Source organism: Ranitomeya imitator, chromosome 5 (genome assembly GCF_032444005.1).
Source record: "Ranitomeya imitator isolate aRanImi1 chromosome 5, aRanImi1.pri, whole genome shotgun sequence".
NCBI classification, from domain to species: Eukaryota; Metazoa; Chordata; class Amphibia; order Anura; family Dendrobatidae; genus Ranitomeya; species Ranitomeya imitator.
Genome location: NC_091286.1, coordinates 228762634 through 228777135, shown reverse-complemented (window position 1 = coordinate 228777135; position 14502 = coordinate 228762634). Strand labels below are relative to the sequence as shown.

Sequence of the window (14502 nt, the reverse complement as noted above, 5' to 3'; positions counted from 1 at the left end):
CACTGCCAGAACCAACCTAGTGTGGAGCACTCCGTTACGACATAATAATAATAATTTTATTTATATAGCGCCAACATATTCCGCAGCGCTTTACAAATTATAGAGGGAACTTGTACAGACAATAGAAATTACAGCATAACAGAAATCACAGTTCAAAATAGATACCAAGAGGAATGAGGGCCCTGCTCGCAAGCTTACAATCTATAAGAAAAAACGGGTGACACGAGAGGTACATGGTAACAATTGCTTTAGTTATTCGGACCAGCCATAGTGTAAGGATCAGACGTTCATGTAAAGCTGCATGAACCAGTTAACTGCCTAAGTATGTAGCAGTATAGACACAGAGGGCTAATAACTGCATAAAGTGTATGAGAACATGATGCGAGGAACCCAATTATGTTTTTTTTATTTTTTATGGGCCACACAGGGATAGTTAGGGTAATGCGTTGAGGCGGTAGGCCAATCGGAACAAATGAGTTTTTAGGGCGCGCTTAAAACTGTGGGGATTGGGGATTAATCGTATTAACCTAGGTAGTGCATTCCAAAGAATCGGTGCAGCACGTGTAAAGTCTTGGAGACGGGAGTGGGAGGTTCTGATTATTGAGGATGCTAACCTGAGGTCATTAGCGGAGCGGAGGGCACGGGTAGGGTGGTAGACTGAGACCAGAGAGGAGATGTAGGGTGGTGCTGAGCCATGGAGAGCTTTGTGGATGAGGGTAGTAGTTTTGTACTGGATTCTTGAGTGGATGGGTAACCAGTGTAATGACTGGCATAAGGTAGAGGCATCAGTGTAACGGTTGGTGAGGAATATGATCCTGGCTGAGGAATATGATCCTGGCTGCAGCATTCAGGACAGATTGGATTGGGGAGAATTTGGTAAGAGGGAGGCTGATTAATAGAGAGTTACAATAGTCCCGACGAGAATGAATAAGTGAAACAGGTCTATTACACTCTAATATTAAAGGGAACCTGTCACCTGAATTTGGCGGGACTGGTTTTGGGTCATATGGGCGGAGTTTTCGGGTGTTTGATTCACCCTTTCCTTACCCGCTGGCTGCATGCTGGCTGCAATATTGGACTGAAGTTCATTCTCTGTCCTCCATAGTACACGCCTGCGCAAGGCAAGATTGTTTTGCGCAGGCGTGTACTATGGAGGACAGAGAATGAACGTCAATCCAATATTGCAGCCAGCATGCAGCCAGCGGGTAAGGAAAGGGTGAATCAAACACCCAAAAACTCCGCCCATATGACCCAAAACCAGTCCCGCCAAATTCAGGTGACAGAGTCCCTTTAACATTTTAATGTTTTTGAAGTGTCATCTAGTTACACAGGTCTTGTAGTACATTGTTGTGTATAATAAAAGTTGGTGCTCACTCAGTTTCATTATGCGTGGTGCCAATCAATCATTTTATTAGAAAAAAAAAAAAAGATGAATTTTACCTGTTCTGTTGGACCATGAGACGGAATAGCATCATGACTGACTGAGCTTTTCTTGACGTTAGTTCTGCCAGGAGGAGGTGGAATAACTCCTGAATAAGACGAGGAGTTATCACCGTCTGAACCGTGGGCGACCGAGTGTCTTGAATCTTGCTCGTTTTTCGACACCAGGAATCTCGGAAGAGGCAGATCCTTAACTGAAATAGGAAGAGAGTGATTTCCATTTGGCTTTTTGTTAATAGATAACGGCGTTAGTTTCTGGCTCATTGTGGCGGTTGTGTTTGCTGGAGTGGCAGGTGGACTCACCACAATTGGTTATCACATTAGATTCTCAAAACTTGAAATTACCGTGTCATTTTCACAGCATGAGATGAAAGCTTTCTGTCAGAAGCGATGGGCCGCAAGAGAGCTGCAGCTTGGGTCTGATTAGATTATCCCTATAATCAAATTCATTGTGGCTTCTACCTGTCTATGGCGGGGTTCACATAACATTTTTCCTGCGTTTTTTTTGGCAGTGAAATCCACCTCTCTAGTCAAAACTCTGCATTCAAGACATCCATTTACAGGATTTTTTCAGTTTTTTTTTTGCAACATTTTCTGGGTGTGGATTATATGCTTTGGCTACAGTCCATGTTTAACCCCTTTCTGACATTAGACGTACTATCCCGTCGAGGTGGTATGGGCCTGTGTGACCACCGACGGGATAGTACGTCTAACGCGATCAGCCGCGCTCACGTGGGGAGAGCGGCCGGGTGTCAGCTATCGCAGCTGACATCCGGCACTATCACGGACCGCTCCTGGCACATTAGCCCCCGGCACATTGCGATCAAAGATGATCACAGCGTTCCGGCGGCATATGGAGGCATCGCGCAGGGAGGGGGCTCCCTGCGTGCTTCTCTGAGCCCCTCGGAGCAAAGCGATGTGATCGCGTTGCTCCGAGGGTCTCCTACCTTCTCCTCCCTGCAGGCCCGGATCCAAAATGGCTGCGGGGGCCTTCCGGGTTCTGCAGGGAGGTGGCTTTCAAGCGCCTGCTCAGAGCAGGCTCCGGGAAGCCTCCCTGCACTGCCTGTCAGATCGCTGATCTGACACAGTGCATTGCAAAGTATAGTGTGCGCGCCGCCCTCTGCCTGAACAGTCAGTGCGGAGAGACGCTGGGACAGGACGCTGAGGAGTTGCAAGCAAGCGAGGTGAGTATGGCATTTTTTTTATTTTTTTTTTATTACAGCAGCAGCATTATATATACCGGTAGCAGTTTTATATGGCACATCTATGGGGCAATAATGAACGGTGCAGAGCACTATATGGCACAGCTTTATATGGAGCATCTATGGGACCATAATGAACGGTGCAGAGCACTATATGGCAGAGCTTTCTATGGCACATCTATGGGGCAATAATGAACGGTGCAGAGCACTATATGGCAGAGCTTTATATGGAGCATCTATGGGACCATAATGAACGGTGCAGAGCACTATATGGCAGAGCTTTCTATGGCACATCTATGGGGCAATAATGAACGGTGCAGAGCACTATATGGTAGAGCTTTCTATGGCACATCTATGGGGCCATAATGAACGGTGCAGAGCACTATATGGCAGAGCTTTCTATGGCACATCTATGGGGCCATAATGAACGGTACAGAGCACTATATGGCAGAGCTTTCTATGGCACATCTATGGGGCCATAATGAACGGTGCAGAGCACTATATGGCAGAGCTTTCTATGGCACATCTATGGGGCCATAATGAACGGTGCAGAGCACTATATGGCAGAGCTTTCTATGGCACATCTATGGGGCCATAATGAACGGTGCAGAGCACTATATGGCAGAGCTTTCTATGGCACATCTATGGGGCAATAATGAACGGTGCAGAGCACTATATGGCAGAGCTTTCTATGGCACATCTATGGGACCATAATGAACGGTGCAGAGCACTATATGGCAGAGCTTTCTATGGCACATCTATGGGGCAATAATGAACGGTGCAGAGCACTATATGGCAGAGCTTTCTATGGCACATCTATGGGACCATAATGAACGGTGCAGAGCACTATATGGCAGAGCTTTCTATGGCACATCTATGGGGCAATAATGAACAGTATGGAGCATTATATGTGGCACAGCTTTATACAGAGCATCTATGGGGCAATAATGAACGGTATGCAGCGTTATATGTGGCACAGCTTTATATGGAGCATCTGATGGGGCAATAATGAACGGTATGGAGCATCTATTTTTATTTTTAAATTCACCGGTAGCTGCTGCATTTCCTACCTACGCTTATGCTCGAGTCAATAAGTTTTCCCAGTTTTTTGTGGCAAAATTAAGGGGGGGGGGAGTTCCGCTCATACTCAAGTATATACGGTAGCTGGTTTTTGTTCATTCTGCCTCACAAAAATAGGAATAAAAAGCGATAAAAAAAAATGTCACGTGCCCGAAAATGTTACCAATAAAAACGTCAACTCGTCCCGCAAAAAACAAGACCTCAAAGGACTCTGGGGACCAAAATATGGAAAAATTATAGCTCTCAAAATGTGGAGACGCAAGTTTTTTGCAATACAAAAAGCGTCTTTTAGTGTGTGACGGCTGCCAATCATAAAAATCCACTAGAAAACCCGCTATAAAAGTAAATCAAACCCCCCTTCATTACCCCCTTAGTTGGGGGAAAAATAATAAAATTTTAAAAAATGTATTTATTTCCATTTTCCCATTAGGGGATGGGGCTAAAGTTAGGGTTTGGATTACATTTACAGTTGGGATTAGGGTTTTAGTTAGAATTGGGGGGTTTCCACTGTTTAGGCACATCAGGGGCTCTCCAAATGCGACATTGCGTCCGATCTCAATTCCAGCCAATTCTGCATTGAAAAAGGAAAACAGCGCTCCTGCCCTTCCGAGATCTCCTGTGTGCCCAAACAGTGGTTTATCCCCACATATGGGGTATCAGCGTACTCAGGACAAATTGAACAGCAGCTTTTGGGGTCCAATTTCTCCTGTTACCCTTGGGAAAATACAAAACCGAGGGCTAAAAAATAATTTTTGTGGAAAAAAATAATTTTTATTTTCACGGCTCTGCGTTATAAACTGTAGTGAAACACTTGAAGGTTCAAAGTTCTCACAACACATCTAGATAAGTTCCTTAGGGGGTCTACTTTCCGAAATGGTGTCACTTGTGGGGGGTTTCAATGTTTATGCACATCAGGGGCTCTCCAAAAGCAACATGGCGTCCCATCTCAATTCCAGTCAATTTTGCATTGAAAAGTCAAATGGCGCTCCTTCCCTTATGAGCACTGCCATGCGGCCAAACAGTGGTTTACCCCCACATATGGGGTATCAGCGTACTCAGGACAAATTGCTCAACAACTTTTGGGGTCCAATTTCTCCTGTTACCCTTGGTAAAATAAAACAAATTGGAGCTGAAGTAAATTTTTTGTGAAAAAAAGTTAAATGTTCATTTTTATTTAAACATTCCAAAAATTCCTGTGAAACACCTGAAGGGTTAATAAACTTCTTGAATGTGGTTTTGAGCATCTTGAGGGGTTCAGTTTTTAGAATGGTGTCACACTTGGGTATTTGCTGTCATATAGACCCCTCAAAGTGACTTCAAATGTGATGTGGTCACAAAAAATGGTGTTGTAAAAATGAGAAATCGCTGGTCAACTTTTAACCCTTATAACTCCCTAACAAAAAAAAAAAAAATGTTGCTTCCAAAGTTGTGCTGATGTAAAGTAGACATGTGGGAAATGTTACTTATTAAGTATTTTGTGTGACATATCTCTGTGATTTAAGGGCATAAAAATTCAAAGTTGGAAAATTGCGAAATATTCAACATTTTCGCCCAATTTCCGTTTTTTTTTTTGTTTTTGTTTTTTTACAAATAAACACAGGTAATAGCAAATAAATTTTACCACCATCATGAAGTACAATATGTCACAAGAAAACAATGTCACAATCATCAGGATCCGTTGAAGCATTCCAGAGTTATAACTTCATAAAGGGACAGTGGTCAGAATTGTAAAAATTGGCCTGGTCATTAACCCCTTTCTGACATGGGACGTACTATCCCGTCGAGGTGGGGTGGGCCCCCATGACCATGGACGGGATAGTACGTCCAGCGCGATCGGCGGCGCTCACGGGGGGAGCGCCGCCGATCGCGGCCAGGTGTCAGCTGTTTATCGCAGCTGACATCCGGCACTATGTGCCAGGAGCGGTCACGGACCGCCCCCGGCACATTAACCCCTGGCACACCGCGATCAAAGATGATCGCGATGTGCCGGCGGTATAGGGAAGCTTCCCGCAGGGAGGGGGCTCCCTGCGGGCTTCCCTGAGCCCCCCGCAGCAACGCGATGTGATCGCGTTGCTGCGAGGGTCTCACCTCCCTCCCTGCTTCCTCCAGCCCCGGATCCAAGATGGCCGCGGATCCGGGTCCTGCAGGGAGGGAGGTGACTTCACAGAGCCTGCTCAGAGCAGGCACTGTGAAGGCTGCAGCGCTGCATGTCAGATCAGTGATCTGACAGAGTGCTGTGCACACTGTCAGATCACTGATCTGTGATGTCCCCCCCTGGGACAATGTAAAAAAGTAAAAAAAAAAATTTCAAAATGTGTAAAAAAAAAATAAAAAAAAATATTCCTAAATAATGAAAAAAAATATATATATTATTCCCCTAAATACATTTCTTTATCTAAATAAAAAAACAAAAACAATAAAAGTACACATATTTAGTATTGCCGCGTCCGTAACGGCCCGACCTATAAAACTGGCCCACTAGTTAACCCCTTCAGTAAACACCGTAAGAAAAAAAAAAAAAAAAAACGAGGCAAAAAACAACGCTTTATTATCATACCGCCGAACAAAAAGTGGAATAACACGCGATCAAAAAGACAGATATAAATAACCATGGTACCGCTGAAAGCGTCATCTTGTCCCGCAAAAAACGAGCTGCCATACAGCATCATCAGCAAAAAAAAAAAAAAAAGTTAGTCCTGAGAATAAAGCGATGCAAAAATAATTATTTTTTCTATAAAATAGTTTTTATCGTATAAAAGCGCCAAAACATAAAAAAATGATATAAATGAGGTGTCGCTGTAATCGTACTGACCCGAAGAATAAAACTGATTTATCAATTTTACCAAACGCGGAACGGTATAAACGCCTCCCCCAAAAGAAATTCATGAATAGCTGGTTTTTGGTCATTCTGCCTCACAAAAATCGGAATAAAAAGCGATCAAAAAATGTAACGTGCCCGAAAATGTTACCAATAAAAACGTCAACTCGTCCCGCAAAAAACAAGACCTCACATGACTCTGTGAACCAAAATATGGAAAAATTATAGCTCTCAAAATGTGGTAACGCAAAAAATATTTTTTGCAATAATTAGCGTCTTTCAGTGTGTGACGGCTGCCAATCATAAAAATCCGCTAAAAAACCCACTATAAAAGTAAATCAAACCCCCCTTCATCACCCCCTTAGTTAGGGAAAAATTAAAAAAATGTATTTATTTCCATTTTTCCATTAGGGCTAGGGTTAGGGCTAGGGTTAGGGTTTGGGCTAGGGTTAGGGCTAGGGTTAAGGCTACAGTTAGGGTTGGGGCTAAAGTTAGGGTTGGGGCTAGGGTTAGGGTTAAGGCTACAGTTAGGGTTGGGGCTAAAGTTACGGTTAGGGTTTAGATTACATTTACAGTTGGGAATAGGGTTGGGATTAGGGTTAGGTGTGTGTCAGGGTTAGAGGTGTGGTTAGGGTTACTGTTGGGATTAGGGTTTCAGTTATAATTGGGGGGTTTCCACTGTTTAGGCACATCAGGGGCTCTCCAAACGCGACATGGCGTCCGATCTCAATTCCAGCCAATTCTGCGTTGAAAAAGTAAAACAGTGCTCCTTCCCTTCCGAGCTCTCCCATGTGCCCAAACAGGGGTTTACCCCAACATATGGGGTATCAGCATACTCAGGACAAATTGGACAACAACTTTTGGGGTCCAATTTCTCCTGTTACCCTTGGGAAAATACAAAACTGGGGGCTAAAAAATAATTTTTGTGGGAAAAAAAAAGATTTTTTATTTTCACGGCTCTGCGTTATAAACTGTAGTGAAACACTTGGGGGTTCAAAGTTCTCACAACACATCTAGATAAGTTCCATGGGGGTCTAATTTCCAATATGGGGTCACTTGTGGGGGATTTCTACTGTTTAGGTACATTAGGGGTTCTGCAAACGCAATGTGACGCCTGCAGACCATTCCATCTAAGTCTGCATTCCAAATGGCACTCCTTCCCTTCCGAGCCCTCCCATGCGCCCAAACGGTGGTTCCCCCCAACATATGGGGTATCAGCGTACTCAGGACAAATTGGACAACAACTTTTGGGGTCCAATTTCTCCTGTTACCCTCGGGAAAATACAAAACTGGGGGCTAAAAAAATAATTTTTGTGGGAAAAAATTTTTGTTTTATTTTTACGGCTCTGCATTATAAACTTCTGTGAAGCACTTGGTGGGTCAAAGTGCTCACCACACCTCTAGATAAGTTACTTAAGGGGTCTACTTTCCAAAATGGTGTCACTTGTGGGGGGGTTTCAATGTTTAGGCACATCAGGGGCTCTCCAAACGAAACATGGCGTCCCATCTCAATTCCAGTCAATTTTGCATTGAAAAGTCAAATGGCGCTCCTTCGCTTCCGAGCTCTGCCATGCGCCCAAACAGTGGTTTACCCCCACATGTGGGGTATTGTCGTGCTCAGGACAAATTGTACAACAATGTTTGGGGTCTATTTTCTCCTGTTACCCTTGGTAAAATTAAACAAATTGGAGCTGAATTAAATATTTTGTGAAAAAAAGTTAAATGTTCATTTTTATTTAAACATTCAAAAAATTCCTGTGAAGCACCAGAAGGGTTAATAAACTTCTTGAATATGGTTTTGAGCACCTTGAGGGGTGTAGTTTTTAGAATGGTGTCACACTTGGGTATTTTCTATCATATAAACCCCTCAAAATGACTTCAAATGAGATGTGGTCCCTAAAAAAAAAAAAATGGTGTTGTAGAAATGAGAAATTGCTGGTCAACTTTTAACCCTTATAACTCCCTAACAAAAAAAAATTTTGGTTCCAAAATTGTGCTGATGTAAAGTAGACATGTGGGAAATGTTACTTATTAAGTATTTTGTGTGACATATCTCTGTGATTTAATTGCATAAAAATTCAAAGTTGGAAAATTGCGAAATTTTCATAATTTTCGCCAAATTTCCGTTTTTTTCACAAATAAACGCAGGTACTATCAAAGAATTTTTACCATTGTCATGAAGTACAATATGTCACGAGAAAACAATGTCAGAATCACTGGGATCCGTTGAAGCGTTCCAGAGTTATAACCTCACAAAGGGACAGTGGTCAGAATTGTAAAAATTGGCCCGGTCATTAACGTGCAAACCACCCTTGGGGGTAAAGGGGTTAACGTGCAAACCACCCTTGGGGGTAAAGGGGGTTAATAATGTTTTATTCACCCAAAACAGAACAAAAACAGTTTATTTTTTCATTGTTATCATTGCTTATTATGGGTGAAAGAATGCTGCAAAAAAAAAAAAAAAGCTGAAAGAATTGATATGCTGAAGATTTCAGAAACGCTGCAGATCTCAAATTCAGTCAGGAAACAGGCGTCTGCATGTAACAAGCGCGATTTATGAAATCTCAGAACTTCTGCAGGTACTGTAAAAAGCAGTTTTAACTCGCAATTAAAAAAAGCGGATAAAAACCGCTGCATGTGAACGTAGCCTACTGCAGCTGGGAGTGGTTGCCACCTGTATTCGGTAACTCTGCTAAACAGGGAGAACAGAACTGAAGGATTTACTTTACTTGCATTCACTACTAATAATGGGTCTAGCACAGATTGAGTTAACTCCTTCGTGACTGGGCCAAATTTCTGAAATCTGACCAGTATCCCTTTATGTGGTAATAACTCTGGAACGCTTAAACAAATCCCAGTGCTTTGGAGATTGGTTTTTTTTTCTGAATTAGCCATATTAGGGCTTGTTTTAGTGGGACGGTTTGGAGTATTCGTTTATACCATTTTTTTTTATTTTATTTTTTTTACACACGACTTTTTGATCACTTTTTTATGAGTCAGTATGATGAAAAAAGTGACATTTTGGCCATTTTTAAATTTTTTTTTTATGGCATTCACCATAAGGAATAAATAACGAGCCAGTTTTGTAGAGCGGATCATTCCAGATGCAGCGATACCAATTGTGTAATTTTTTTGTTGATTTTTGTTTTATCGCAAATGCTGTGTTTTGTGTGAGGAAACGGCTTTTCATGATGTGCTTTTTTGTGTGTTTTTTTGTTTACACTTTGTCCTATAATAAATATATATATATATTTTTTCTTACTTTGATCACTGGTAGCTGGATCTCACAGGCCACTGTATCCTGGGGTCATCACATGACCTCAGGGTACCAAGACAATCATCGGGACCCGTGATTCTCATTGAGGGGGTCCAATGGTAAGCAAGGTGGTCTTGTGACCCTCTTGCAACCAGTTAAATACAGCTGTTGCGATTTTACAGCGGTATTTAAGTGGTTAATCGGTCTCAAAACCAGCTGGGGCGGATACAGCAGGGTGTCAGATGTCATGTACAGCTGACAAAATTGTGCAGCTAGGTGGCAACATTCTCTTATTCCTCACTGTTAAAGGGAAGGTGCCACCAGTTTTCTTGTATTTTGTTTTTTTGTGAAATTAAGCTTAAAATAGTAATTAAAATGTATTAATGCAATGTTTGCACTGTTTGCAAACATTTCTATATGAAAAATATTATATATTTTTCTACAAATATACATATTTACCACTAGGGGGAGCATTTTCCGTTTTAGACCTCAAGCAGCTATAGTAAGATTTAGCAGCTCTGCCCCAGGGATATTAGACCACCCAAAAGGGGAGGGAAATGGTGATGTCAGCAGTTACTGCTCCAACAGTAAGAATGAAGAGCAGCATCACAGGGCAGCACCATTTTGTGTGTGACTGCCCTGTGACCTGCTATCACCAGCAGTTACTGCATCAGAGTGACAGCTCGTATATGTGACAGCTCGTATATATATATATGCAGCATGCATGTAGCACGCATGTAGCACGTATGTATGTAGCATGCATGTAGCATGCATGTATGTAGCACGTATGTATGGAGTATATATGGAGTATGTATGGAGTATTTTTTTTTTTCATTCAGCACATTAGCCGGATGATGGGACTATTACTGTCCCATAATTGGCTAATGTGTCAATTACTGTCATTGTAGCAGGCAGCGTCCGATGGGACTTGTAGTCCCATCGGACGATGCTTGCACACACGCACAGAGACCCCCCCACGCCGCACAGAGAGGGAGAGCGACACAGGGGGAGAGTGCAGTTTACCGGAGATCACTGGGATTGTGGGGAGACAGAGCAGAGGGAAGCACACAGGGCAGAGTGTGAGAGCAGAGGATGTGTGCCCAGAACCTGCAGTGCCTGGAGTACAGAGGAGCAGTCAGTGCTTCTGTCCTGCGATAGAGAGTAAGTGGAGCTCAACAAATAGCACAGGGCTATAATAAAATGGCAGCTAGTCACACCTACAGCAGTGAGTTGTGCAGCCCACAGAGGCGTGCCCAGCTCACTGCTAATGCTGCTGCAATGTTACAGATAGGAGATAATAGACCGGCTCGGACCCTATGTCCATGGGGTGCCGTAATCTGACACTGATAGTGACGTGCTACTGCTGCAAAACCAAGATGTCAGCCCCCAGTTCCTTCTTTTTACTCATATAACACACGGAATCTGTTTTACATGCATTCAAATCTGGGTTATAACAGCATGTTATGCTACATTACATTGATTAATTAATGATCTACAAACGCGGTACCTTCCCTTTAAAAAGCTGTGCTGAGTAATAAGGTCCCTTAATGACTGCCGTTAAAAGGTGTATTGGCTGTCATTAAAGGGTTAAACATGATGCCAAATGCGTTTGCTTTTTTTTAATAAAGGTGGAAAAGGACGGCTGTTTTGAGTTATACGTTTTAGGGTTATATTTTTTTTAAAACAAAATATGAAATTATGACCCTGCACTTAGGAAGAGGTATTGGGATTATCCAAGTGCTTCCTCTGATAGGGATTGTAGAGTAAAAATACGTAAAGGAACCACTCACCTACAGCAATAGTGTGCACAGAATAGGTTAGCAGCCTTGTGGTGCCTTCATGCGAAAATAAAATTAGGCATGTATATTTACTGAAAAAGTCAGGCTTTAGAGCATACACAGAAAGCTAGAGTTCCAATGCAGGTGGATATATTCTCCTACATGTAAATTCAAGAGGTGTTCATTTTCCAGCGCTTTTCCTTTTACTTTACATATCTTAAAAGTTTATTAACCCTTCAGGTGTTTCACAGGAATTTTTGGAATGTTTAAATAAAAATGAACATTTAACTTTTTTTTCACAAAAAAATTTACTTCAGCTCTAATTTGTTTTATTTTACCAAGGGTAACAGGAGAAATTGGACCCCAAAAGTTGTTGAGCAATTTGTCCTGAGTACGCCGATACCCCATATGTGGGGGTAAACCACTGTTTGGGCGCATGGCAGTGCTCGTAAGGGAAGGAGCGCCATTTGACTTTTCAATGCAAAATTGACAGGAATTGAGATGGGATGCCACGTCTCAAAATGGCGCTGGCGGCGCCTGCACAGTAGCGTCCATCGGCAATCCGATCGACGTTACTGCCCAGGCGCCATTTTGCTAGAGCAAAAAAAAAAAAAAAAAAAAAGATTTGTCTCCTCAAAGATGGTGCCTGCGCAGTAGCATCTATTCTATCGGATAAAAAGATTCAGCACAAATTTAGATCACTAAATAAAATAATTTAATGATTATAGATGCTGCAGCAAATGTGATTTTTTTTTCAATACATATTATATTCAGTATGTAAAATAGGGGGCATAAAAAAAGTTTGCATTGCTGCATCTATTCAAAGACTAGACTATCAAAATTAATTACCGTATGTACTTGAGTATGAGCCGACCCCCCTAATTTTGCCACAAAAAACTGGGAAACCTTAATGACTCGAGTATAAGCCTAGGGTGGGAAATGCAGTAGCTACCGGTAAATGTCAAAAGTAAAAATAGATACCAATAAAAGTAAAATTAATTGAGACATCAGTAGGTTAAGGGTTTTTGAATATCCATATTGAATCAGGAGCCCCATATAATGCTCCATAAAGTTTAATGGCCCCATAAGATGCTCCATATTAAAATATGCCCCATATAATCCTGCATAAAGGTTAATAATGGCCCCATAAGATGCTCCATAGAAACATTTGCCCCATATAGTGCTGCACAAACGTTATTGCCCCATAAGATACTCCATACAGACACTTGCCCCATTTGCTGTTGCTGCGATAAAAAAAAAAAAAAAAAAAAATCACATACTCAGCTCTCAGTCCCTCAGGTCCCCGGCACTTTCAATGGTCACCTGCTCCTCGTTCCGGCACCACTCCATCTTCAGCGTCTTCTGGACTGACGTTCAGGCAGAGGGCACGCACTAACCACATCATCGCGCCGTCTGTCCTGAGCGTCACTGCAGAAGACACTGAAGACAGAGCGGCGGCTGGAACGGGCAACAGGTGAATATCGCGCAGCGCTCCCCGCAGGGCCGGCTCCAGGTTTTCGAGGGCCCCGGGCGAAAGAGTCTCAGTGGGCCCCCCCCCTTTAACACATACCCCGATTTATGATGCACAGATACGGCAGAGAAATGTATAGAACAATGCCAGATTTCAGTTCTTACATGAGTGACAGCTATTGTAGATTCTGCAGTGTATATATACAGGAGGAAAGGTGCTGTGCAGTGTATATATACAGGAGAGGTGCTGTGCAGTGTATATATACAGGAGAGGTGCTGTACAGTGTATATATACAGGAGAGGTGCTTTTCTGTTTTGAGTTTTTCTATGAAACAAAGACTTTTCTACATAAACAACGTTGTTTGGTTTTGCGGTCCCAACAGATCTGTGCTACAAAGTAACAGGCGGCTCGGGCATTAATGAGGGACCTGATGCTGAATCCTTTCCACAAACCCTAATGACCCAATTAGCGCCCCGTCATTAGAAGCTCATTAAACGCCTCCCTGTCCTCAGCAGTCATGTACAGTATGGGGGGATCCTGCAGCCCACCCCCTGACTGCTCCATACCATACACTGCCCTCTGTCGCGCTCACTATTACCCTGTGCATTTCTCCGTCATCGTTACCCCATGTTACACTTGTCACCCCCCCCCCCACTACAGAGTAGCAGGGCAGCCAATGTCACCCCCTCCCGGACCCTAATGGCAGCAGGAAATGTCTGCTCCTCTATTGGGTTGGAACCTGATTTAATCAAGGAATAATGTGGATTTGTTGCCGGTGGCCGCAGGGGAAGGGTTAAGTGATGCCATGTCCGTGGTGGGAGCAGTGGCAGCTGCTGGGACCTGGACAGAGACAACCAATGTTGCTGTGACTGCACAGTGTGACCTGGAGGAGAGAAGCTGAGACTCCAGAGCAGAAATCACCCACATGCCAGCACTGGGCAGAGTCCCTCCAGTCACCAGCCAGGGGCCACGGGGCCCCAATGTACAGCCCACAGCTCAGTTTTATCCATGGCAGCAGCTCCCCTTCCTCCTGGCATCTGGTTAACCCCATTTATGCGGGTCGGATTGTTATCTTTAAGGTTTAGCAATAACCTTCATACAGATGGGAAGGGGTTAAGCTTCTTCCTACCCCACTGGTGCAGGTTTGGTGCAGCATGCATGTATTCTGGGTGAGCTGGGCGGCTACAGGCTGCACCCCACCAGCTGCTCCTCCAGACATCACCCACATTTTTAGGCAGCGGAGACAGACAGCAGCAGACTGAGCCACAACTGCAACCACTGCTGGATACCTTTGCACTCACTGGGGCACTAGTAGGACGGAGCTCCTCGGAATCTGCCTGATAAACTTCAGCACTGTCTGCAGCCACCCAGGGGGGAGAGCAGAGAACGTGCTCTCTCCGCCCACAAACAGTCACACTGGCTGCCTCTCCGTCCACAAACAGTCACACTGGCTGCCT

At 43.5% G+C, this 14502-nt stretch overlaps 1 protein-coding gene across 4 annotated transcripts in view; it reads right to left on the bottom strand.

Annotated features, from left to right (window-relative positions):
• REPS1 (RALBP1 associated Eps domain containing 1) overlaps positions 1 to 14502 on the bottom strand; it is a 134816-nt gene that overhangs the window by 106753 nt on the left and 13561 nt on the right. For all 4 annotated transcript variants that reach the window (XM_069725937.1, XM_069725939.1, XM_069725938.1 and 1 more), the window contains exon 3: positions 1441 to 1634. In XM_069725937.1, the coding sequence (XP_069582038.1) occupies positions 1441 to 1634 (194 nt within the window). The remainder of the gene's footprint in view (positions 1 to 1440; positions 1635 to 14502) is intronic.